At 41.9% G+C, this 26,342-nt stretch overlaps 1 protein-coding gene across 1 annotated transcript in view; it reads right to left on the minus strand.

Moving 5' to 3' along the window:
• LOC126149915 (uncharacterized) overlaps positions 1-18,543 on the minus strand; it is a 34,640-nt gene extending 16,097 nt beyond the window's left edge. The window contains exon 1 of the mRNA XM_049915839.1: positions 18,493-18,543. Within this exon, the coding sequence (XP_049771796.1) occupies positions 18,493-18,541 (49 nt within the window). The 5' untranslated portion in view covers positions 18,542-18,543. The remainder of the gene's footprint in view (positions 1-18,492) is intronic.
• Between the last annotated feature and the right edge of the window lie 7,799 nt (positions 18,544-26,342).

Raw genomic sequence — 26,342 nt, forward strand, 5'->3', positions numbered from 1 at the left:
TTATCAAGTGTTTTAAGTGTTATAAATTGCGTAAGATGGCACACTGTGTATTGAAATACACTATTAGACACATTGTCTAAGGGTCTTGTAGTACTTAAAACACTTGATAATGGCACTTTGAAGCCGAAATCGTGATTGTGTAAGTGTAAATGTAACACTGTAAATAAACAACAGTCTAATGGCGGTACTGACTTTAAAGAAGCATGTTATAGTCATTCATCAAAATGAACATAGCAGGTCAGGGCACTTATAAAATATACAGTATGTTAAGTGAAAATTCTGCATTTAGACTTCCTTCATACCACTGTGAATGGAATCCTGTACAGCTCATGTGAGCAAATATCAAGAACTGTGTTTCTGAACTTAATGTGACATTCAGAATGGAACTTAATGTGACATTGAGAATGGACATCTTACTGAAACCTACACACGGATGAAGTGAAGAAATGCTCTGAGCACGTAAAGAAAATTGAAGAGCAGTAAATTTATTGTAGCGAAGTGAATAATGAAACGATTTCAAGTGAAAGTTTGCTGGTCCAAGCGCTGGAGATCATAAATGAGGGAAGTGGTACAGACTTGAACAGTGATGGAAGCAATACTGATCATGAACGGAATCCACCAACACTGCCAGTGGAAATGAAACAGACGTGGCTACAGGAGGTGAAGAAACGTAGGGTGGGGCATTTCCTAAATCTGTTCTTTTATGTGGAAACAATGACAGTCAGTGACCCATAGTATAATGTAACGTGGAAGGGCCGAGTGACCAACGAAGCAGTGCTATCTAAAACTAACTGGAACAGTATTTCAGCTATCTTGAAGCAGAGACGACTCCGCTGGCTGGGACACGTCCACCGTATGGATCCTGACAGATTACCACGTGAGGTGATGCTTGGAGAGATCTCTATAGCCAAAAGACCTGTAGGACGTCCTGTATTGAGGTTCAAGGACTTCTGTGAACGAGATATGGAGAGCTTTGGAATCGACACAGATGGGAGGCACGGGCTAGCATGAGACCAGAGTGGCGTGATGATATATCATCTGGAATGTCGATGCATGATGAAGGCTTGATAGACAGATTAAGGCAGAAAAAGCTTCGCAATGCTACCACTGCTCCTGCTTCAGCAGCCAGATACACTTGTGACAATTGCGGCAAGAGATGCCGTGCTGCCATTGGCTTGACAAGTCATATGCAACCCATAAACACACAGACACTGCAACAATTATCTACCACGATGTCGTGGCCAATATATTATTGTGAATGTGCAGACTTGTCTGTAATTTCTCGGAAGATCTGTGAACGTCTTTTTAACAGTGAAGCTTCTGGTTATGACCAGACTATGTCAGTTAGCTATGTTTGCAAAATAAACCCGCTTATACTTTTCTATATACGCCATTTGCCCAAAAGCTTTCACAAAAAGATTAATAAAGGAAGAGAAAATTGGAGATGGTGGTTTTAACGCTTCAGGTGTTTTAAATAATCTCCCCCACCCACTTGTAACGCCGGAAATGCATACCTTCTATTTCCATCTATTGTACTATAGATTTTTCCTTATTTTGTTACCTGAAGATATGAAATTTCTGTGTCTTTATATATTGTAATTGTTTTACTATATATATATGCATTTATGTCGATGCATAATTGGTTTGTTTTGTAAATACTATTTGTATTTTTACGCTGGGTCTTGCCTAGGGAAAACTATGCTATCGAACGTATACATCGATAGGTCGTGTGGAGAACCAAAGTGTTTAGGATCTTTGGTAGTGTGAACGCTGCCGCGTTGAGCGCGGGCAGAGCAGGGAGAGTCTGGCTGGGGTAGGGCGGTGGAGCAGGTGTGTTGAGTGACGCTCCCGCGAGTTGCCGCGCTTTCAGGGTTTGGCAGCATGTAATTGCGCTCGACTTGCTATGATAGTTTCTGACACGGTGTCGCGGACGGGAAGCATTAGCTGGCGCACATCAAGAGCCCGTTTCGCATGGTGACCGTGTCGAGAAGGAGGCGCGCCAACATCCAGCTTCTGCAACAGCGACGGCCGACAATGAGTGACTGTCGCTGCCTCCCCGATCGACGACTGCAAACCTGCAATCAACCAACAAGGAAGCCTAAAATAAGGTAAAGTTTTAGAACTGTCTGGCAGACCTCAGCTCTTCAAACTGTTGCATCACAAAAATACAGCAACTTAGCATGAACCTTTGTTGCTCATTGTCCCAATTGCATTACCAAGCAGGGTCCCTTCCATTTCTGGAATGAACCCAAATGTCGTTGAAATTCATACGCCAGCATTTCACTGCTTTAATTTCAAAGTTCAGTTAAAGTATTCATAGCTGGCTACAATATTTGGATTACGCAAGCAGAAATTAAGAGTGAGAGTTTTGTTACTATATTTTAGCTTACCTGTGACTGCAGCTCGGTTTGGTACGTACTAAATTTTACTATTGTTAATTGTTCAGAATCATTTAATTCAAGTTCAAAGTTAAATCTCTTATTTCTAAATTGCGTTGATACAAGTAGCTTTCGAAATGATTGTTGAGGTAGCCCAAGACTAATCTTATTATTGAATTTCGTAGGGCTTCAGAAACAAAATTCACTATTAATTTCAGTCACTAAATTAACTTTCAGTTTTCCGATTTTATTAATTCTTTTGCTAAATTAAGTCAGGGTGTAGCGAAATTTATTACTTCTGACAAACATTCAGTTTTCACACAACACGTCTCAACCTTCAGTTGCCACGCTTTTAGTGCCAATTATATGTGCAACAACCTTTGTTTTTAAGTTATTATAGTAGTTGTCCAAATGACTGGCGACCGCAATTTTCCCCAAATCTCAAATATCTAATTAACACCAGTTAATTGTTAACGTAACGAACGCACATTTACTTTCTTTATTAACTTTACCCTTTTTCAAAGTTAATTTCCACCAATTTCATTTGCATTTTTCCTTTCATTTAGATGTAACCCTCTCCCCCCTCTTTACCGACAGATTAACTTCGGGGACGATTGCTTTTCCCAAATTTCCATTAGGTACACGTGGTTTAATTTTTCACTGTCATTAAGGTCGATAAGTGAGGGGGAGGTTACAAACTTCAGTTCAACAAAAAGGACATTCAAACAACCGCGTGAAATTGTCAGAAGAGTCCCTCTTTGGGATGTTGTTACATTTGGTTTCACATTGGATTAAGTACAGGGCTATTACGAATGATTGAAGCGATTTCATAAATTCACTGTAGCTCCATTCATTGATATATGGTCACGACACACTACAGATACATAGAAAAACTCATAAAGTTTTGTTCGGCTGAAGCCGCACTTCAGGTTTCTGCCGCCAGAGCGCTCGAGAGCGCAGTGAGACAAAATGGCGACAGGAGCCGAGAAAGCGTATGTCGTGCTTGAAATGCACTCACATCAGTCAGTCATAACAGTGCAACGACACTTCAGGACGAAGTTCAACAAAGATCCACCAACTGCTAACTTCATTCGGCGATGGTATGCGCAGTGTAAAGCTTCTGGATGCCTCTGTAAGGGGAAATCAACGGGTCGGCCTGCAGTGAGCGAATAAACGGTTGAACGCGTGCGGGCAAGTTTCACGCATAGTGGTGTGAAAGAGTCAGTGTTTAAACCTCCTCTACCAAGAAACGTGCCAGAACTGCGAGCTCGCATCAACAATGCTTTCGAACTCATTGATGGGGACATGCTGCGCCGAGTGTGGGAGGAACTTGATTATCGGCTTGATGTCTGCCGAATCACTAAAGGGGCACATATCGAACGTTTGTGAATGCCTAAAAAAACTTTTTGAGTTTGTGTAAGTGTGTGCAAATCATTGTGAAAATATCTCAAATAATAAAGTTATTGTAGAGCTGTGAAATCATTTGTAATAACCCTGTATTTATCTACGAAATACACTCATCTGACAGCGCAAAAGCTGTTAATGTGGCTCAGCGGGCGGACTCTGAAAAAGAGTTGTCAGAAATCTATGTGCCTTTTCTTCTGAGAGCAGGCTTTACTTAAGAGCTTAATATAATTTCAGTACTCTCTCTGCGGGAACGAACAAAGATAACCAACTTGTTTTAGTAAGTGACAATAATACATGTTACTGTATGTCAACAAAGTTACAAAATTCCTTTAGACAAGTGTTTCCCAACCTTTCTGAGACTATTAACGCTGAGTGAAATCAGATATTGGCTAGTACCCACGCCCTTTCCCCAACCATCAACAACATTAGCGTCTAACTAATCTTTATAATGAACAATAATTTTCTTTGAACGCTTTTATTTTTAAATGATGGAAGATAAATGATACTTACGTTTCGTAGGTTTCTTATTAAACCCCAAAAGAATAAGTCAACGAGACAATTGGTACCGCTTTATTCTAACATTTTATTTATATTCATAGGAAGAGAAATTAATTCTCACTACATCGCGAGTGATACCTACAACTCTTATTCAGAAAAGAAAGCTAATTATTCACACTGATGGTGCATACTTATCACAAAATGTGCTTCTTCTGCACGACTCCTCTCCGCAGTGACACTCGCTACACTCACACCCTGAAACCTCATTTTAAAATAAACCAAGTCAAACGGTGTACACTACAGCGACTGTTTGTGTATCACTAGATTCCTGGACTCGTACCCCTGAAATGGTGGACATTGGAAGACTTTAGGCTGCCAATGCTTTGCGTCTGACCAATTCCGCACAGCAAAGTAGTAGCCATTACATAATTACTGCTGTGTTGTGATCTCAATCACATCGTTTATTGTAGTGAAGTGAATAATGAAACGGTTTCTGCTCCACTGTGGGAACTACATACAACTCGGAGAAGGCATTTTCGTGAGATATATGTATCAATTTTACTGTTACAGATGGATGATACAATGTATATGTGCAGTGGCTGGACTACGTGCGGAACAAAGAAGATGCTGTTCGACATTCGTTTCACATTCTGTAACCTCCACCACAGTGTCTCACGCATTAATGTTAGTATCTGAAAAAAACGTAATTATTGGTAACTTACGTAGGCGGTATTACAGTTTTACGAAATAATGATGATCATAATTATCTTCTGAAAATAGCTCAGTTTCGAAACCCAAAAACTACTCCATTCTTTCTTTTTTTACCTCTTAAAAATTTTCATTTTATCCCTCAGGGGGTAATAACCAACAGATTGGACGCTCCTTTCGTACTGCGCGCATGTCGAAGTAATTGAAAAGTTTAATTAGAAATGTTACCACATCAACACCCGTCACGTCACCGGCTGCCTACGCAGCATTATGTAATATGTGTGTGGGGCATCCAGCTCCCACAAGATTTTCGTTTACTTCACTTTTCAATGTCGCGAGCACATTGTTTGTACCAGCTTGTTGCGTTCCTCCAAAATTAATGTTGCCACTGTCATAACAAAACACTATGCACTTACATTTATCAGCTTTGGTTTCCTCTAAGGCAGTGACGCACTACATAGTTATTAGAGAGGTTGTTCCATTTGGCAAACAAGTTAATTTAAATAATCTCACTCAAACGCCATTTTCGGCGTAAAACACCGAAAAATTCATGGAAATATTTTTTATGTTTTGTGCTTACTAGCGTCTGCAGCTGTACTAAAATAAGGAACCTTTGAAAGATCATTGCATATTTGTTTGACAGTGTCGAGCGCTAACTCTAATTTCACAATTGCTATTGATTTTGTTCAGTCCAACATAACACTTTTTGCTGTTTCGGAAACATTAAGAAGTTTGGAGCTTAGGCTAGAACTACTCTTCACTGATTTCAAAGACATATGATGTTTAAGGGTATGGTAGCACATTGCTAATTCCACTGCTGTTACTAATTTACCCTGCTTAAATGAATTTGAAGAGTCGTAGCGAGCTGGAATATTGTATCCCCCAAATTCTCCAGGAACAAACGAAAAATATACCTAGTCAAAAAAGCAGATAAAAATTCACGTGATGCCTTCCTGAGAGAAAATCTAAACTCCTTCGAGATTAACAATGTAAATGTAAACCAGATGTGGCTTGAATTTAAAGAAATAGTATCGGCAGCAATTGAGAGATTTATAGCAAATGAATTTATACACGACGGAGCTGATAAACGGGTCAGAACGCTCTTCCAGAAACAACGAAAAAAACATGCCAAATTCAAACGAACGTAAAATCTCCAAGATGGGCGATCTTTTACAGAAGCTAGAAACTTAGTGCGGACATCAATGCGAGAGGCTTATAATAGCCTCCACAACGAAACTTTATCTCGAAACCTGTCAGAAAATCCAAAGAAATTATGGTCGTATGTAAAGTGTGCTAGCGGCAAGAAACAATCAATGCCTTCTCTGCGCGATAGCAATGGAGATACTGTCGAAGACAGTGCTGCCAAAGCAGATTTACTAAACACAGCCTTCCGAAATGCCTTCACCAAAGAAGACGAACTAAATATTCCGGAAATCGAATCATGAACAGCTGCCAAAACGAGTAACTTAAATGTAGATATCGTCGGAGTAAAGAAGCAACTTAAATCACTAAATAAAAGCAAGTGTTCCGGTCCAGACTGTACACCAATTAGGTTCCTTTCAGAGTATGCTGATGCAGTAGCTTGCGACCGAACCGCTGAATCTTTCCATCAGTAAATGGGGTATGTTCTCCACTGACTCGGTTGTTTTAACCCCCTCCACTGACGGAATGACCCACTTCCCAATTCCGTATGTATAAAACCAATACGGACTTGTAGCTGTCACGCCTTTGCGCTTACTGCTACGTATTTTAACTGTAAATAGCTCAGTACCAATGGTAAGAGGCAGTAGTGAATTCACGTAGTTAATATTTGAATCCAGCACAGCTGCCACAAGCTCAGCTCACTTTTACTCCACTCCTACCCTCGCCATTGCACCACATTAACTAGGTGCTACGTGGACCTTGCTAAATTCATTTGCGTATACATTTTTGACCGTTACTCGCCAGTATTTACCTAATGAATAGTACACTCCTAACCGGACTATTTCCCTAAGAGCTGTGATGATTGAACGGGTTCGATCCACGGCCTACAGTGCCCTACAGTTCACACGGTAACACTGCCTACCTGACCCACTTAACTTGGTAGTGAGCTTATGTATCCAATCACCACTGCTAGCAGCAGTGGATAATCCTATCAGCACGACGAGAGCAGCAGACTTACCGTCGAATCCTCCTGAAAATACTTATAACTACAGTCGCCAGCTCTGAAGGAGCAAAAGAATAAATCAATTTTTGGGCTCGTTTCAAAGTGAAATGGGTTGAGTTGAATTTAAACTTAATTCTGAATATTACTATTTCTGATCATTCTAGATGATTCTACAAAGCAAATACTCTCTCAATTTCTGTGAGGTGGCTTGGTAATTACTACCAAGACAGGTTATGCAACTTCGGTTAACAAAATTCTATCCTTCAACTTATTTAATGATTTTGGATATTACTCTTTGGAGCATTGATACAGAATCAGTTAAGTGACTTTACTTGAAAGGTTGCTCAGAAAAATTTAAGTAACTGTAAATAGGCGACTCATTCTGGTGTGACCATTGCTCTTTTCAACATTCTTATACGCTAAAGTATTCTACAACCAAAAGAATTGTAAATGAAAGAGGCGATGGTGGCCTCAGTCTGATTTCACTATACTATGTTTGAGGTTACTACACTTTACAATGAACAATATGCGTCGTAATTTTACTCATTACTATATTCTGTCCTCTGCACTTGCATAAAAGAAAACTGGTATTCTCCTTTTACATGTATACAAAGTTCGACTTAACAATTGCAAGCAGTCTTGCCTTGGGTGGACGTGTCGGTGCTGGTGGTGAGATGCCGGTGGCTAACGCAGCTCTTCACGCCTCATGCCCTTAATGGCGGCTGGAACTATGAGCTGTAGCACTCGTATAAGCTACTGCACGTCCGCCATAAAATCTGGGCACAGGAACTCTTACAATCAGCCCCAGTGGCATAGAGGCGGCTTCAACAACCATTCGTCGCGTTTTACTCCAAAAACGGCGATATTCGCCTCTTCGCTGTTGCACAATCACTTTTGCGTGAGCACAGTTACGCACGTCCGATCACGTCAACACTCCCCAGGCCATTCCCTTGTTCAGTCCCTGTGTCTCCAGCTACCCCTAGCTACGCTCGTATCACCAAGAGTGGGGGCGCTCCCCTACCACCTTTTTACCGAAATCATTTAGTATTTAAGAATATTTATATTTACTACCCTGGAGTTCATACCAGTCATAATAATTTACTACTAGCGCTTTACAACATTAAATTATACAGTAATAACTTATAATTACCAAGAAAAAGAATACATTTGACTCTGAGAGCTTAGTGCATTGTCTGACAGGCCGCGCTAATTCCCAGTTTCGCCAATAGATGGCATCAGGGTGCACTCCCTGGCAGTCTCACACAAGCGCGCCCGTTTCCGACGCGCGGGCTCCAAATTACTGTCAGCCCACCATCATTTCAGTTCCGTTACAAGCTCCATACTTAACAATCGTATACCACCGCCCGCTCGACGAAAGACCCACACCCAAAGACTGGAAAGTTGCACCGTTTACATAAATATTCAAGATAAGCATTAGGAGTAATCCAGTAAATTACAGGCCCTTATCATTAACGTCGTTATACAGAAGGATTTTTGAACATATATTGTTTTCGAACATTATGAATTACCTCGAAGAGAATAGTCCATTAACACACAGTCAAAACGGATTTAGAAAACATCGCTCTTGTGAAACACAAAGAGCTCGCTACACACACGAAGTTTTCAGTGCTATTGACATGGGACTTCAAACTTATTACGTATTTATAGTTTTCCAAAACTCTTTTGACACTGCACCACACAAGCGGTTTGTAGTGAAATTGCGTGCTTATGGAATATCGTCACAGTTATGTGACTAGATTCATGATTTCCTGGCAGAGAGGTGACAGTTCGTAGCAACTGAGGGAAAGTCATTGCGTACAACAGAAGTGATTTCTGGCGTTCCCAAAGGTAGTGTTGCAGGCCCTCTGATATCCCTCATCTATATGAACGCCTTAGGAGACATTCTGAGGAGCCGTCTTAGGTTGTCTGCAGATGACGCTGTCGTTTATCGTCTAGTAAAGTAGAAGATTAAAACCAACTGCAAAATGATTTGGGTAAGATACCTATATAGTGTGACCCTAAATAATGAAAAGTGTGAGGTCATCCACAGAAGTGCTAAAAGGAATTCGTTAAACTTCGGAGATACGATAAATAAATCTAATATAAAGGCCGTAAATTCAACTAAATACATAGGAATTACAATTGCGAACAATTTAAATTGGAAAAACACATAGAAAATGTTGTGGGGAAGGCATACCGAAGACTACGTTTTGTTGGTAGAACGCTTAGAAAATACAGGGTGATTCAAAAAGAATACCACAACTTTAAAAATGTGTATTTAATGAAAGAAACATAATATAACCTTCTGTTATACATCATTACAAAGAGTATTTAAAAAGGTTTTTTTTCACTCAAAATCAAGTTCAGAGATGTTCAATATGGCCCCCTCCAGATACTCGAGCAATATCAACCCGCTACTCCAACTCGTTCCACACTCTCTGTAGCATATCAGGCGTAACAGTTTGGATAGCTGCTGTTATTTCTCGTTTCAAATCATCAATGGTGGCTGGGAGAGGTGGCCGAAACACCATATCCTTAACATACCCCCATAAGAAAAAATCGCAGGGGGTAAGATCAGGGCTTCTTGGAGGCCAGTGATGAAGTGCTCTGTCACGGGCTGCCTGGCGGCCGATCCATCGCCTCGGGTAGTTGACGTTCAGGTAGTTACGGACAGATAAGTGCCAATGTGGTGGCGCTCCATCCTGCTGAAATATGAATTGTTGTGCTTCTTGTTCGAGCTGAGGGAACAGCCAATTCTCTAACATCTCCAGATACTGTAGTCCAGTTACAGTAGCACCTTCGAAGAAAAAGGGACCAAAAACTTTATTGCCTGAAATGGCACAGAAAACGTTCACCTTAGGCGAGTCACGTTCATACTGAGTTGTTTCCCGCGGATTCTCAGTGCCCCATATACAGACATTGTGACGGTTGACTTTCCTGTTAGTGTGGAAAGTTGCTTCATCACTAAACACAATCTTTGAAACGAAAGATTCATCTGTTTCCATTTGAGCAAGGATAAAATCACAGAAATCGATTCTTTTAATCTTATCAGCTGCAGACAGTGCTTGAACCAATTTCAGACGATAAGGTTTTATAACTAACCTTTTTCGTAGGACTCTCCATACAGTTGATTGTGGAATTTGCAGCTCTCTGCTAGCTCTGCGAGTCGATTTTCCTGGGCTGCGAACAAATGCTTGCTGGATGCGTGCCACATTTTCATCACTCGTTCTCGGCCATCCAGAACTTTTCCCTTTGCACAAACACCCATTCTCTGTAAACTGTTTATACTAACGTTTAATACACCACCTATCAGGAGGTTTAACACCATACTTCGTTCGAAATGCACACTGAACAACTGTCGTCGATTCACTTCTGCCGTACTCAATAACACAAAAAGCTTTCTGTTGAGCGGTCGCCATCTTAGCATCAACTGGCGCTGACGCCTAGTCAACAGCGCCTCAAGCGAACAAATGTACAACTAAATGAAACTTTATAGCTCCCTTACTTCGCCGACAGATAGTGCTTAGCTCTGCCTTTTGTCGTTGCAGAGTTTTAAATTCCTAAAGTTGTGGTATTCTTTTTGAATCACCCTGTATAACACCTGCTAAAGAGATTAGGAACGGAAAGTTGGTTAAAACCGGAAGTGAACAGTAACGAAATCCTAGACACAGAATGGAATATATACCGCAAGGATAGGATAAACGCCAATGGTGGAGGAGTATTTATAGCAGTAAAGAATTCAATAATATCCAGTGAAGTTATTAGCGAATGCGAATGTGAAATAATCTGGGTTAAGCTAAGTATCAAAGGTGGGTCAGATATGATAGTCGGATGCTTCTATAGACCACCTGCATCAGCAACCGTAGTAGTTGAGCGCCTCAGAGAGAACCTGCAGAACGTCGTGAAGAAGTTTCGTGATCATACTATTGTAATAGGGGGAGACTTCAATCTACCAGGTATAGAATGGGATAGTCACACAATCAGAACTGGAGCCAGGGACAGAGACTCTTGTGACATTATCCTGACTGCCTTGTCCGAGAATTACTTCGAGCAGATAGTTAGAGAACCAACTCGTGAAGCTAACGTTTTAGACCTCATAGCAACAAATAGACCGGAACTTTTCTACTCCGTGAATGTAGAAGAGGGTATCAGTGATCATAAGTCAGTGGTTGCATCAATGACTACAAGTGTAATAAGAAATGCCAAGAAAGGAAGGAAAATATATTTGCTTAACAAGAGTGATAGGGCACAAATCGCAGAATATCTGAGTGACCACCATCAAACGTTCATTTCTGAGGAAGAGGATGTGGAACAAAAATGGAAAAAATTCAGAAACATCGTCCAGTACGCCTTAGATAAGTTCGTACCGACTAGGGTCCAAAGCGAGGGGAAAGATCCACCGTGGTATAACAGTCATGTACGAAAGGTACTACGGAAACAAAGAAAGCTTCATCATAGGTTTAAGAGTAGTCGAATCATAGCTGATAAGGAAAAGCTGAACGAAGCGAAAAAGAGCGTAAAGAGAGCAATGAGAGAAGCATTCAACGAATTCGAACATAAAACATTGGCAAACAATCTAAACAAGAACCCTAAAAAGTTTTGGTCATATGTAAAATCGGTAAGCGGATCTAAATCCCCTATTCAGTCACTCGTTGACCACGATGGCACCGAAACAGAGGACGACCGAAGAAAGGCAGAAATACTGAATTCAGTGTTCCGAAACTGTTTCACTGCGGAAAATCGTAACACGGTCCCTGACTTCAGCCGTCGCACGGACGCCAAAATGGAAAATATTGAAATAAACGATATCGGAATTGAAAAACAACTGCTATCACTTAGTAGCGGAAAAGCATCCGGACCAGACGAGATACCCTTAAGATTCTACAGTGATTATGCTAAAGAACTTGCCCCCTTTCTATCAGCAATTTATCGTAGATCGCTGGAAGAACGTAAAGTACCTAGCGACTGGAAGAAAGCGCAGGTCGTTCCCATTTTCAAGAAGGGTCATAAATCAGATGCGAATAATTATAGGCCTATTTCGCTTACGTCAATCTGTTGTAGAATAATGGAACATGTTTTGTGTTCTCGTATTATGACGTTCTTAGATAATACAAATCTCCTTCATCATAACCAACATGGATTCCGCAAACAGAGATCATGTGAAACTCAGCTCGCCCTATTTGCCCAAGAAATTCACAGTGCCGTAGACACTGGCGAGCAGATTGATGCCGTATTCCTGGACTTCAGGAAGGCATTTGATACGGTTCCGCACTTACGTTTAATGAAAAAAATACGAGCTTACGGAATATCGGACCAGGTTTGTGATTGGATTCAGGATTTCCTAGAAGAAAGAACACAACATGTCATTCTTAACGGTTCAAAATCTGCAGATGTAGAGGTAATTTCGGGAGAACCGCAAGGAAGCGTGATAGGACCTTTATTGTTTACAATATACATAAATGACTTAGTTGACAACATCGGTAGCTCCGTGAGGCTATTTGCAGATGACACGGTTGTCTACAAGAAAGTAGCAACATCAGAAGACTCGTACGTACTCCAGGAAGACCTGCAGAGGATGAATGCATGGTGCGACAGCTGGCAGCTTTCCCTAAACGTAGATAAATGTAATATAATGCGCATACATAGGGGCAGAAATCCATTCCAGTACGATTATGCCATAGGTGGTAAATCATTGGAAGCGGTAACGACCGTAAAATACTTAGGAGTTACTATCCGGAGCGATCTGAAGTGGAATGATCACATAAAACAAATAGTGGGAAAAGCAGGCGCCAGGTTGAGATTCATAGGAAGAATTCTAAGAAAATGTGACTCATCGACGAAAGAAGTAGCTTACAAAACGCTTGTTCGTCCGATTCTTGAGTATTGCTCATCAGTATGGGACCCTTACCAGGTTGGATTAATGGAAGAGATAGACATGATCCAGCGAAAAGCAGCGCGATTCGTCATGGGGACATTTAGTCAGCGCGAGAGCGTTACGGAGATGCTGAACAAGCTCCAGTGGCGGACACTTCAAGAAAGGCGTTACGCAATACGGAGAGGTTTATTATCGAAATTACGAGAGAGCACATTCCGGGAAGAGATGGGCAACATATTACTACCGCCCACATATATCTCGCGTAATGATCACAACGAAAAGATCCGAGAAATTAGAGCAAATACGGAGACTTACAAGCAGTCGTTCTTCCCACGCACAATTCGTGAATGGAACAGGGAAGGGGGGATCAGATAGTGGTACAATAAGTACCCTCCGCCACACACCGTAAGGTGGCTCGCGGAGTATAGATGTAGATGTAGATGTAGATGTATGCTTGTCCGTCCTCTTTCGGAGGGGATCCTTACGAGATAGGATTAACGGGGTATATCGAGAAAGTTCAAAGAAGAGCTGCACGTTTTGTATTATTGTGAAATAGGAGAGAGAGTGTCAGGGGTATGGTACAGGATTTGGGATGGACACCATTAAAACAAAGGCGTATTTCGTTGTGACGGAATCTTCTCACGAAATTTCAATCACCATCTTTCTCTTCCGAATGCGAAAATATTTCGTTGACGCCGACCTACATAGGGAGAAACGATCTTCATAATGAAGTAAGGAAAATCAGAGTTCGGACAGAGAGATATAGGTGTTCGTTTTTTCGGCGAGCTGTTCGAGAGTGGAATAATAGAGATTTATTGTGAAGTTGGTTCGATGAACCCTCTGCTAGGCACTTAAGTGTGATTTGAAGAGTACCCATTTAGATGTAGATGCAAAACAAAACAACTGTCCATTTTTAAAGTGCTTACAAAGTACATGTTTGATTCATGCTTCACGCTAACTAAATGATCCTTAATACGTACTCTTCCCCTTGTGCAACGGAAACATAAAAGTTACAAATTACACATATTACTTCATAGTCACTTCTGCCCCGATTTATGAACAACCGTTCATCTGAATCTTTTTCTCGGCGTGAACACTTCCTGTTTGACATTCTGAGATCAAGTGGAACAGTCAAATACTTTAATAACAAATTAACCGTGATACGACTCAGACAAACATAAAACCACGTTGCTACAAAACCTAAACTGAAGCAATGGACAATAACGGAAACTTAGCAGCGTTACAGCGCGATAATATTCTTAAGGGACTCATTCAGCTGCGATAATAAAAACTTTCGTGATTTAGCTTAGCAGCTGGATTTGAAATATAGATCCACCAAGAATTTGGAGGAAAAATAGACATTACGATCATATTTCTCTGTAATCCGAAATCCGGGACAAACTGCCCTCCAGAAAGGTTGTTTCGGGATATGGTCTGTTTTAAGCTGAAACATGGACTGTCCTGAAAAATCTGGACGTCTGGCAACCCTACACGAGTGACATCACTGGCGAATGTAATAAGTGTTCTACACAGGATGTGGGATGAAGTGGGGTAGAATTCGACACCGAATTGTATCAGACAAGAGTTGTTTCTATAATATAGCAGTAGCGACAGCAAGTGTCACACCACTGCACTGTGAGCTATGGAGAAACAAGATCACTCACATGGTTTTGAATCAATATAACAGTACGTTTCAGAGTGGCGACATATCTAGCTAGTTTTCCGATGCATGAACTTAACTTTGGCGTGTCGTGTTTTGTCTGCAGGTAAGTAACATTACATTTTATTGCATATTTAGATGCAACTGTTATTATCTTTTTTGAATTGTAACCTGTGACAATGTTAAGCCTAACTAATAACAGTGAGAATGTTAAGCTAACACAGCGGTACGTACGGCTTGTATCACACAAAGCAATTTCGGGTTGTACCGGTAAAAACTGATAGCATAAAAATTTTAATTTTTATGATTTTTTTCGTTAACAGGCACACATCGAGCGTCAGGACAGATACGGGATGAAAATAATACGAAGCACGCAACAGAAAAGTCATAATTCTTGAAATAACATTCTGGAAAGCGAGTGAGAAATATTCAGTTCCAATGATGTGCTAGATGGTAGACAAGGAGGAGGGTCATGAAATGTTTTTTTTTTAGGAAATAATAAGTTTTTCGTTCGAGAGCGTTCAGTGACGAACAGGAAACGGGGTTTTATAATCCTGTTAAAAATTTAGATAGCCTGCTTGTGCCTTAGAGTAAAGGCGACTTCTTAAATCTAGTGTACACGTAAGCGCAGCAACTGAAAATAAACCATCGCTGCAGTAAGGCGAACATGAAACCGGGCAAGGACTTTCACTGTAACTTTGTGAAAGACTTAAGGCTGAAGACAGTTGAGTTCACAAGTTTGCGGCGAGCAGTAGCTCGTTTCAGCAATTAACAAGTTGGCAGATTCTTTGACAGACTTGGTGAGCTGATTGGGGAGTCCGAGTTTATAACCATTTACGTTCCAGTTTGCCACAAAAATTTTTTATTTTCGATACAACCCTCCGAAAATTAAAAGGTCTAGAACGCAAAGGGAGGAAGAAAGTCAACTAATATATGTTGTTGTGACATAGGGTTTTGTAATTTATTAAGTAACTTGTCACAGTTTTGTTTAGTGTGGAGAATGTTCCAAGACAACCTTCACAAAATGTTATTACACTGAGCTGACAAAAATCGTGGGATAGTGATATGCACGGAAATCGTTAGGGACATTAATATTCCGAGGTCCACGGTGTCAAGTGTGTGCCAAAAATACCAAATTTCAGACACTACTTCTCGCCACGCAGTGGCCGACGGCCTTCACATAACAGGGAGAGCAGTAGCGCTTGGGTAGATTTGTCAGCGCCGGCCGATGCGGACGAGCGGTTCTAGGCGCTTCAGGCCGGAAACGCGCGCGGCTGCTACGGTCGCAGGTTCGAATCCTGCCTCGGGCATGGATGTGTGTGATCTCCTTAGGTTACAATAGTTCTAAGTCTAGGGGACTGATGACCTCACAAGTTAAGTCCCAAAGTGCTTAGAGACATTTGAGCCAGATTTGTCAGTGCTAACAGACAAACAACACAGCGTGAACTAACCGCAGAAATCACTGTGGGACGTACGACGAACGTATCCGTTAGGACATTGCGTCGAAATTTGGCGTTTAATGGGCTATGGCCCTTCTTCAAGAAGGGTCGTCGAGCAGATGCGCAAAACTATAGGCCTATATCTCTGACGTCGATCTGTTGTAGAATTTTAGAACATGTTTTTTGCTCGAGTATCATGTCGTTTTTGGAAACCCAGAATCTACTATGTAGGAATCAACATGGATTCCGGAAACAGCGATCCTGTGAGACCCAACTCGCTTTATTTGTTCATGAGACCCAGAAAATATTAGATACAGTCTCGCAGGTAGATGCTATTTTCCTTGACTTCCGGAAGGCGTTCGATACAGTTCCGCACTGTCGCCTGATAAACAAAGTAAAAGCCTACGGAATATCAGACCTGCTGTGTGGCTGGATTGAAGAGTTTTTAGCAAACAGAACACAGCATGTTGTTATCAATGGAGAGACGTCTATAGACGTTAAAGTAATTTCTGGCGTGCCACAGGGGAGTGTTATGGGACCATTGCTTTTCACAATATATATAAATGACCTAGTAGATAGTGTCGGAAGTTCCATGCGGCTTTTCGCGGACGATGCTGTAATACACAGAGAAGTTGCAGCATTAGAAAATTGTAGCGAAATGCAGGAAGATCTGCAGCGGATAGGGACTTGGTGCAGGGAGTGGCAACTGACCCGTAACATAGACAAATGTAATGTATTGCGAATACATAGAAAGAAGGATCCTTTATTGTATGACTACATGATAGTGGAACAAACACTGGTAGCAGTTACTTCTGTAAAATATCTGGGAGTATGCGTGCGGAACGATTTGAAGTGGAATGATCATATAAAATTAATTGTTGGTAAGGCGGGTACCAGGTTGAGATTCATTGGGAGAGTCCTTAGAAAATGTAGTCCATCAACAAAAGAGGTGGCTTACAAAACACTCGTTCGACCTATACTTGAGTATTGCGCATCAGTGTGGGATCCGTACCAGATCGGGTTGACGGAGGAGATAGAGAAGATCCAAAGAAGAGCGGCGCGTTTCGTCACAGGGTTATTTGGTAACCGTGATAGCGTTACGGAGATGTTTAACAAACTCAAGTGGCAGACTCTGCAAGAGAGGCGCTCTGCATCGCGGTGTAGCTTGCTCGCCAGGTTTCGAGAGGGTGCGTTTCTGGATGAGGTATCGAATATATTGCTTCCCCCTACTTATACCTTCCGAGGAGATCACGAATGTAAAATTAGAGAGATTAGAGCGCGCACAGAGGCTTTCAGACAGTCGTTCTTCCCGCGAACAATACGCGACTGGAACAGGAGAGGGAGATAATGACAATGGCACGTAAAGTACCCTCCGCCACACACCGTCGGGTGGCTTGCGGAGTATAAATGTAGATGTTGATGTAGATGTAGATGACCGACGCGAGTTCCCTTGCTAACAGCACATCACCTGCAGTACCCCTCCTGGCCTCGTGACCATATCTGTTAGACCCTAGACGACTGGCAAACCGTGACCTGGTTAGATGAGTCCCAATTTCAGCTGGTAAGAGCCGATGGTAGGAGCTGAGTGTGGCGCAGACCCAATGAAACCATGGACCCAAGTTGCCAACATGGCACTCAGCAGGCTGTTGGTGGCTCCATAATGGGTTGGGCTGTACTTACATGGAATGGACTGGGTCCTCTGTCCAACTGAACCGATCATTGACTGTAAATGGATATGTTCGTCTATTTAGATTACAAAAAAGGGGTTCAAATGGCTCTGAGCACTATAGGACTTAACGTCTGAGGTCACCAGTCCCCTAGACGTAGAACTACTTAAACCTAAGGACATCACACACGTCTAGGATTCGAACTTGCGACCATAGCAGCAGCGCGGTTCCGGACTGAAGCGCCTAGAACCGCTCGGCCACAGCGGCCGGCATTTAGATAACATTTGCAGCCATTCAAGGACTTCATGTTCCCAAAGAACTAAGCCATTTCACCAGAGTATTATTGTCCGCAATTGGTTTGAAGAACATTTTGGACAATTCGAGTGAATGATTTGCCATCCAGATCGCCCGACATGAATTTCATCGAACACTTATGGGACATATTGAGAGGTCAGTTCGTGCCCTATACCTCGCACCTGAAACACTTTCGCAGTTACGGACGGCTCAGTATTTCTGCAGGGGACTTCCAGCATCATGATGACTTCATGCCATCTCGAGTTGCTGCACTGCGCCGGGGAAAACGAGGTCTGACACGACAGTAAGAGGAATACAATGACTTTTGTCACTTCTGTGTATTTCTAAAAAGCTTACGTATTCGCTACTACCCGACCATCCCCTAACACGGTAAATCAGCTAGGCCCGTGTCTCTCTTACCGGATACTGCAGCAGCCAACAGTAGGACGACCACCGAACTCTTCAACATTGTGGCTGGAGGCGAAAACTTGACAGTTGCCGTTCTGCGGTTTCCTATATAAGGCTCTGCTAATTCCTGCTGTGGTGGGAAAGAATTATCTCTAAGACCTTACCGACTAACAGGGGTGTAAATTTTGGGTACCTCGTCCGTCACACGATGGGACTGCGTTGTGTCATACAGCATTAGTGTTCCTAAAACAAAGTGGAAACTTTAGCCAAGAGCTCGCACTACACTGCGAGATAAGTTACGTATACATATTTCTGGACTCGCTGTGCAAACTCGGCGATAAGAACAACGTTTCTCTAAAGCGTGAGGAAATACTAGATACTACCTCCTGCTTTTCAAGAAAACATTTGTCGCGAGAACTTCCGCTAGCACACACTGGTTGTCTGGCACAGCTCTCGTTACCCCACAAAGCGTAAATTACCTGAACTAAGGCCAGATAGTAGGCGAGATACATACATGGTGTTTCAGAAGTGATGGTCACTATTCAGGGATATGATAGGAATGATCATTCGAAACAAAAAAGTCAAGTAAACGTGCGCTCTAAAACGCATATCTAAAGAGCTATGAGCAATTCTTAATCTTCGATTCTGTGAAACAAATCTCTTCTACTGCATGCCCTTTGCTTTCCATATTGTGTGAAGTGGTAGTATGGAACAAAACAAGAAAAAAAGTCCAGTAAACGTGTGCTCTAAAATGCATACCTTAAACGTTATGAGTACTTGTTCATTAGAAGAGTTGTGTTTCAAAGCAGCGAAGATGAACAAGTGCTCATAGCTCTTAAGGCATGCATTTTATAGCACACGTTTACTAAACTTTTTTCTTGTTTTATTCCATACTACCACTTCACATAATATGGAAAGCAAAGAACTTGCGGTAGAAGAAATTTATTTCACAGTATCAAAGATCAAGAATTGCTCATAGCTCTTAAAGTATGCGTTTTAGAATGGTTCAAATGGCTCTGAGCACTATGGGACTTAACTTCTGAGGTCATCAGTCCCCTAGAACTTAGAACTACTTAAATCTAACTAACCTAAGGACATCACACACACCCATGCCCGAGGAAGGATTCGAACCTGCGACCGTAGCGGTCGCGCGCTTCCAGACTGTAGCGCCTAGAACCGCTCGACCACCCCGGCCGGCTGCGTTTTAGAACCCATGTTTACTTGACATTTTTGTTTCGAATGAACGTTCCTGTCATATCCCTGAATATTGAATATCACTTCTGAAACACCCTGTATAAACAGGCCGCCAGGGATTTTAGGTTGACTATCGACCCAATATCCTATCTACAGTTCCTGATTTGTCCGGGTGCTGGGGACAGTTGGCAAGATGTAGCAATATGAAAGATACAGAACGATACAGTGCTAATGATGAGACAACCGACTGGTTTTAAAAGTCGATTAGCTAGTCCATTTTTTTCTTTCAGTCGGTTTTTTCGGTCGAATGAGACAACCGACTGTAACTAATTCGTGACGGTGACGTCAGTTATACGAATGTTTTCTCTCAGATTCTGGGTTTGAGTGAAATTTACATACTTTTTCAGTGTTTGTGGTTGTAGATGAACCTTGAATAGGGTTGCCAACTTTTCTTGAGACTAATACTGCGTTTTACTTCAAGGAAAGGCGGAAAAAAGTATGCAGGATGTAACAAGTTCTCCACGTACGCGTGCACCACCATTACTCTACCACGCAAACATCGGGGTTACACTCGTCTGGTGTGAGACATTCCCTGGGGGGGTCCACCGGGGGCCGAACCGCACAATAACCCTGAAAGAGTGGTTCAGTGTGGGGCGGCGGAGGGGTGCAGTGGACTGTGGTAGTCGTCGTGCGGCTGCGGACCACTGCGGCTGCGACGGGGGCGGAGCGTCTCCGTCGTTTCTAGGCCCTCGGTTAACGTACCATACAATACAATGCAGGATGTATCAAAAAGAATCACCCGATTTGAAAAAAATCGTAACTATTATGATGTTTGAGAAATGTGAGTGATCAAAGTACTATTAGAAAGAGAAAACTCTCGAGTTTTACATGGTTCCCACGAGGTAGCAGCAGTGTGCGTCCACTTCAGTTCTAGTAAAAATGGCGTCGGGACTGAAACCAAATGAAAGATTTTAATAGAGAACAAACAATGTATTTACTTTAATATTAATCAAAAGTCATAATATATACAGCAGTTCATGACATCCATTTTTACAAATTTCAAAACTCCTCCATTTCTCTCCCCACATCCACCACTGCTGTCGGCTCACCTCCAACTGCGCAACGCTACGCGCTGTTCACATCCAGCTGCCGCTGCCCAACACTACAATGGCAGACAACAATGCAAACTAGCCACAGACTGCACACAGCACAGCCAGTGATTTTCATATAGAGCGCTACGTAACGTTGCCAATAAGAAAACATAAACAGCCTACTTACATAAAGAAAACATAAACAGCCTACTTACATAGCCCCCATGCTCCCCACAAAAAAATTTTACAAATTGTTTTGGGCAGTGGCCAATAATGATTTGATAAAATTTTTCATAATTACAATAACAAAGATATCCAATGCACACACTTATTTATACAATGTTAGTCAAAAGCTAAAATTTTCTCACAGTCCATAAAGACAGTCCAGATTGTTCATCACAGTAAAATTTCAGTGTTTTTTTTTTTTTTCAAAGTCTGAGCAGTAAAAGACAATGCACACGGAAGTAGTGGATTTCCATGCAGTCTTGAAGAAGTAGTGTTGTCCTTCCAACGAAAAGACAGTGCTGACTCTTGACATGCAGACAGGTAATGGGCCACAACAGAGCAAACCCACAGCAGAGTCATTCGACGTTTTGAAGAAGATTGGTAGGTAGGTCATCACAGAGCAGACCCACTGTAGTCCTGGTAGAGAGTATGGTATTGGTGGGCCACCAGAGCTGCAGACCCACTGCTGTCCTTGTAAAAATAATGGTATTGGTGGGCCATCAAAGATACAGACCCACTGTAGTCCATGTAGAGACGGCCAGCAGCCATCTGTTGCGACTGTGCAGGTGCACATTCACCATCGAAGAGTCTTGCGGAGAATATAGCAAGTCCATGAACCACCACTTGTGCACTCACAAAGTTTTTTGGAATTGTCCTTAGAACCAGCAATGCTGTTATCCAGTCCCTTGCTGAATTATTAACACACGTGCAAACACTAACAGTCCCAACTTCTCACATATTGTCCATATACTATGACCAACAGAAAAGTGTGCAGTGAAATGTAACTTACAAGTTAATAATTTGATGAACTGGTGTCAATTACAATTTTATAACATAAGAATACAATTACAAAGGTACAAAATACATCATTAAAGAACATAACAATACAGATAACATTTGTAGTACAGGCTTTACAAAAGAATAGAAATAGACATATACATCAGTGTTACAGGAATTATGACATGAGTACATACATAAAAGATCAGAATAACTTTCGAAACATCAACTTTACACATGAGCATTAAAACAAAACAGAATAAATAATGTCTAAACATCTTTACAAGGTAAATAACATATTATTAATGCCAATTATATTTGAGGAGAACAGTATTCCTCATCATAGTGAATGTAGCTTAATATTAAAAGAAGAAAAAATTCTATGAAACTACACAGAAACAGGAAGAAAACAAATACACGAGGGTACACAAACACATCCATTTTTACAAATTTCAAAACTCCTCCATTTCTCTCCCCACATCCACCACTGCTGGCGGCTCACCTCCAACTGCGCAACGTTACGCGCTGTTCACATCCAGCTGCCGCTGCCCAGCACTACAATGGCAGACAACAATGCAAACTAGCCACAGACTGCACACAGCACAGCCAGTGATTTTCATATAGAGCGCTACGTAACGTTGGCAATAAGAAAACATAAACAGCCTACTTACATAAAGAAAACATAAACAGCCTACTTACAGGACAATAGAAAGCGTTTTATGTTCTACGTTTTGCGCAGTGCGGGTCAGTAATAACTGTTGAGCGTGACTTTCGTACTGGGTATAGTTTGGGTCCTCCTACAGCGTGGAGCATTAGACGATGGCGTGAAGAATTCCGAGAAACAGGGTGTTTGTGTAAAGGCAAATCGCCTGGTCGTCCCCGACTGTCTGACACAGACGTCGAATGTATCCCCTATAGTTTCACAAGGAGTCCGTAGAAATCCTTTCGCTGTGCTGCTCGACAGCTCAACATGCCTCCGATGTCCATCTGGAGTGTGTTGCGTCAACGTTTACACATGAAACCATACAAAATTCAGCTACTGAAAGTTGGTCGTGACAGTGACAAACAACAACGTGCGGAGCTCTGTTCAGAAAGGTTCAAATGGCTCTGAACACTATGGGACTTAACATGTGAGGTCATGAGTCCCCTAGAACTTAGAACTACTTAAACCTAACTAACCTATGGACATAACACACATCCATGCCCGAGGCAGGATTCGAACCTGCAACCGTAGCGGTCGCGCGGTTCCAGACTGAAGCGCCTAGAACCGTTCGGCCACACCGGCCGGCTGGAATTATGTAATTTCGTTCTTTTCCACGCTTAGTGTTTGGCGTCGGGGCAATATTCCACATAAATGGGAAGGTGAACCGTCATAATGTGAGAATTTGGGTACGGAAAAACCGCACGAAGTTGTACAACATGAGAGGGACTCTCCAAAGTTTAATGTGTTTCGTGCAGTTTCACGGGAAAAGGTATATAGTACATTTTCTTTGCCGAGAACTCTGTTACAGGAAGCACATATCTCTATATGCTTGAGAACTTTCTTTTCCCACACTTGAAGAGTGATTCGAACGACTTCATGTACCAGCAGAATGAGGTGCTGCCACACTGACATCAGGAAGAGCAGGAATTTTTAAATCAAAGGACTACTGAGCGATGGATCAAACGGTTCAGCCTTACGTTATTGGCCTCCATGGTCACAATACCTGACTGTATTTGATTATTTCTTGTGGGGGTTTATAAAAAACTGTTTGTGCGCATCCAATACCAACAAGAATGAATGCACTGAGACATCGCGTAACGGCATTTGTGGGAGCTGCTACTCAAGATATGCTCGCTGCAATGTGGGAAAAATTTGAATACCGCATTGACATATGCCGTGCAGTTCAAGGGTGTCATATTAACACCTATGAAAAGGTATGAAAAAAAACTTTTTGAGTTTCCCGTTCATGAAGAACCAAAATTGATTTTGTACGTTTATTAGTTTCAGAAATATAGACGTGCCAAATCGGATGATTCTCTTTGATACCCCATATTCCTAAAAATGAAAGTTTCTCAAAATTTATGTATTTATTTACTTAAATACGAATTGTTCGTACTTTTGGCATTAAATGTGCATGTTTTGTTGGTCTTTTAAAGTTAATAACTGGTGCTACATTATAGATTTACATAAATACATTAACAACAACATTTTATTTAAAATTATTGAAACTCTGTCTCCTTCTTCCAACTGGTTTGCACGCGTCACTGGTAATTCTACTTCGGTAAATTTTGAACTGAAGTGAACACGAAGCATATGAGACAAAAATTTTTAAATTCTTGGTGACACACTTGATTTTTTAAGCATATACGTGTTATATACTACATTTGGCAGAAATCATCATCATTATCATCATCTCAGCTTTTTCCCGCGTCATGTGGGGTCGGCGTTGCTTTGCTGGATCCTTCTCTTCCATAAATGCTTATCCAGTGCTTCTTCTCTGAGCCATACTTTCTCTTGTAGATCCCCTGCTACCTTGTCTTTTCATCTTAGTTTCGGTCTTCCTCTTCTCCTTGATCCTTCGATTTCTAGGTCTTCAACTCTTCTCCCCATATAGTGCTCCCCTCTTCTCTGCACGTGCCCATACCATCTTAGCCTACTTTCTTGGATCTTCTTCCCTACAGGCCCCACTTTCGCTGTTCCCCTGATGTACTCATTCCTTAGTCTATCCTTTCGTGTCACCCCACTCATGCACCTTAAATTTCTCATTTCTGCCACTTCCATATTTTTCTCTTGGGCTTTTGTAATTGGCCTCACCACAGACTTGTAATGCTTCCCTTTCATTCTGCAGCTAACCTTCTTATCACACAATACTCCGCTCAGTTTCCTCCAGTTCATCCAGCCACTATTTATTATGTGCTGTATTTCGGCCTCCAGTCCTCCATCACTTTGAATCTAAGACCCTAGGTTTTTAAATTTCTTGACCAATGTCAGTTGTTCTCCTTGCAGGTTAATATAAATATCTTTGGCATCCTTTGTACACATATACTCTGTTTCCCCCTGCCAATACTCATTCCCGATTCCTCTAGAGCTCTTCTCCACTGTTCGAGCTTTTCTTGAAGTGTCTCCTGGGTGGGCTCACAGATTACGTCATCGGCAAACATCATGCTCCAATGTGCCTCTTTTTCACATCTTTGACTAGTACATCCATGACAATGTCAAAGAGATATGGACTGAGAGCAAATCCCTGATGTAGTCCTACTTTCACTGGAAATGCCTTTGTTGCACCTGCACTGCTTCTGACTTGTGTCATTGCACCTTCGTACATGTCTTCTACCACACTGATATATTTTTCTGGCAGGCATTTACTTCAAACATATCTCCATATCTCTTGCCTTGGCACGCTGTCATATGCCTTCTCAAGATCGATAAAGGCCATATGCAATTCGGTAGTGCAAATACTGCGTCGGTTGTTACTCTTTCCAGCATAAATCCAAACTGTTCTTCACATACTTCAGTTTCTAGGCGCAAGCTCCTCTCAATTATCCTTTCCCAGATATTCATTGTGTGGGACATGAGCTTTATCCCTCTATAATTGCTACAGTTTTGGATATCCACTTCCCCTTGTATATGGGAACCAGTATACTGCCTCTCCACGGATGTGGCATTCTTTTTCCTGTTCAGATCTTCTGCATTTAGATCCCAGAGAATATCAGTTCCCTTTTCTCCCAGACTTTTCCATGCTTCTATTGGGATTTGGTCTGCCCTTATGGCCTTCCCATAATTAATTTTCTTCATCGCGTGTTCGACTTCTTCCCTACTTATACTTTGGGTCATTCCTTCATTTATATGTCCATCCTCATACTTCTCTCGTACATTTTCCTCATTCAATAGTCTTCCAGAGTACTCCCACCACCTACTCAGGATTTTCTCAAGGACCTGTATGTAACGCCGGAAATGCATATCCTCCTATTTCCATTTATTGTACTATAAATTTGTTTTCCTTATTTTTGTTACCTGAATATATAACATTTCTGTGTCTTCGTATATTGTAATTGTTTTACTATTTGTATATATATATATATATTTATGCATTTATGTCGATGTATAATTGGTTTGTTTCGTAAATATTATTTGTATTTTTACGCTGGGTCTTGCCTAGGGAAAACTGCTATCGAACGATTACATCGATAGGTCGTGTGAAGAATCAAAGTGTGTAGGATCTTTGGTAGTGTTAACTCTGTCGCGTGGGGCTGAGCAGAGGGGGAGTCTGGCTGGGGTAGGGCAGTGGAGCAGGTGTGTTGTGTGACGCCCCCGCGAGTTGCCGCGCTTTCGGGGTTTGGCAGCATGTAATTGCGCTCGACTCGCGATGATAGTTTCTGACATGGTGTCGCGGACGGGAAGCATTAGCTGGCGCACATCAAGAGCCCGTTTCGCCTGGTGACCGTGTCGAGAAGAAGGTGCGCTAACATCCAGCTTCTGCAACAGCGACGGCCGACAATGAGTGACTGTCGCCACCTCCTCGATCGACGGCTTCAAACCTTCAATCAACCAACAAGGAAGACTGGAAGCACGTAAAGTTTTAGAACTGTACG

Source organism: Schistocerca cancellata, chromosome 2 (genome assembly GCF_023864275.1).
Source record: "Schistocerca cancellata isolate TAMUIC-IGC-003103 chromosome 2, iqSchCanc2.1, whole genome shotgun sequence".
NCBI lineage: Eukaryota > Metazoa > Arthropoda > Insecta > Orthoptera > Acrididae > Schistocerca > Schistocerca cancellata.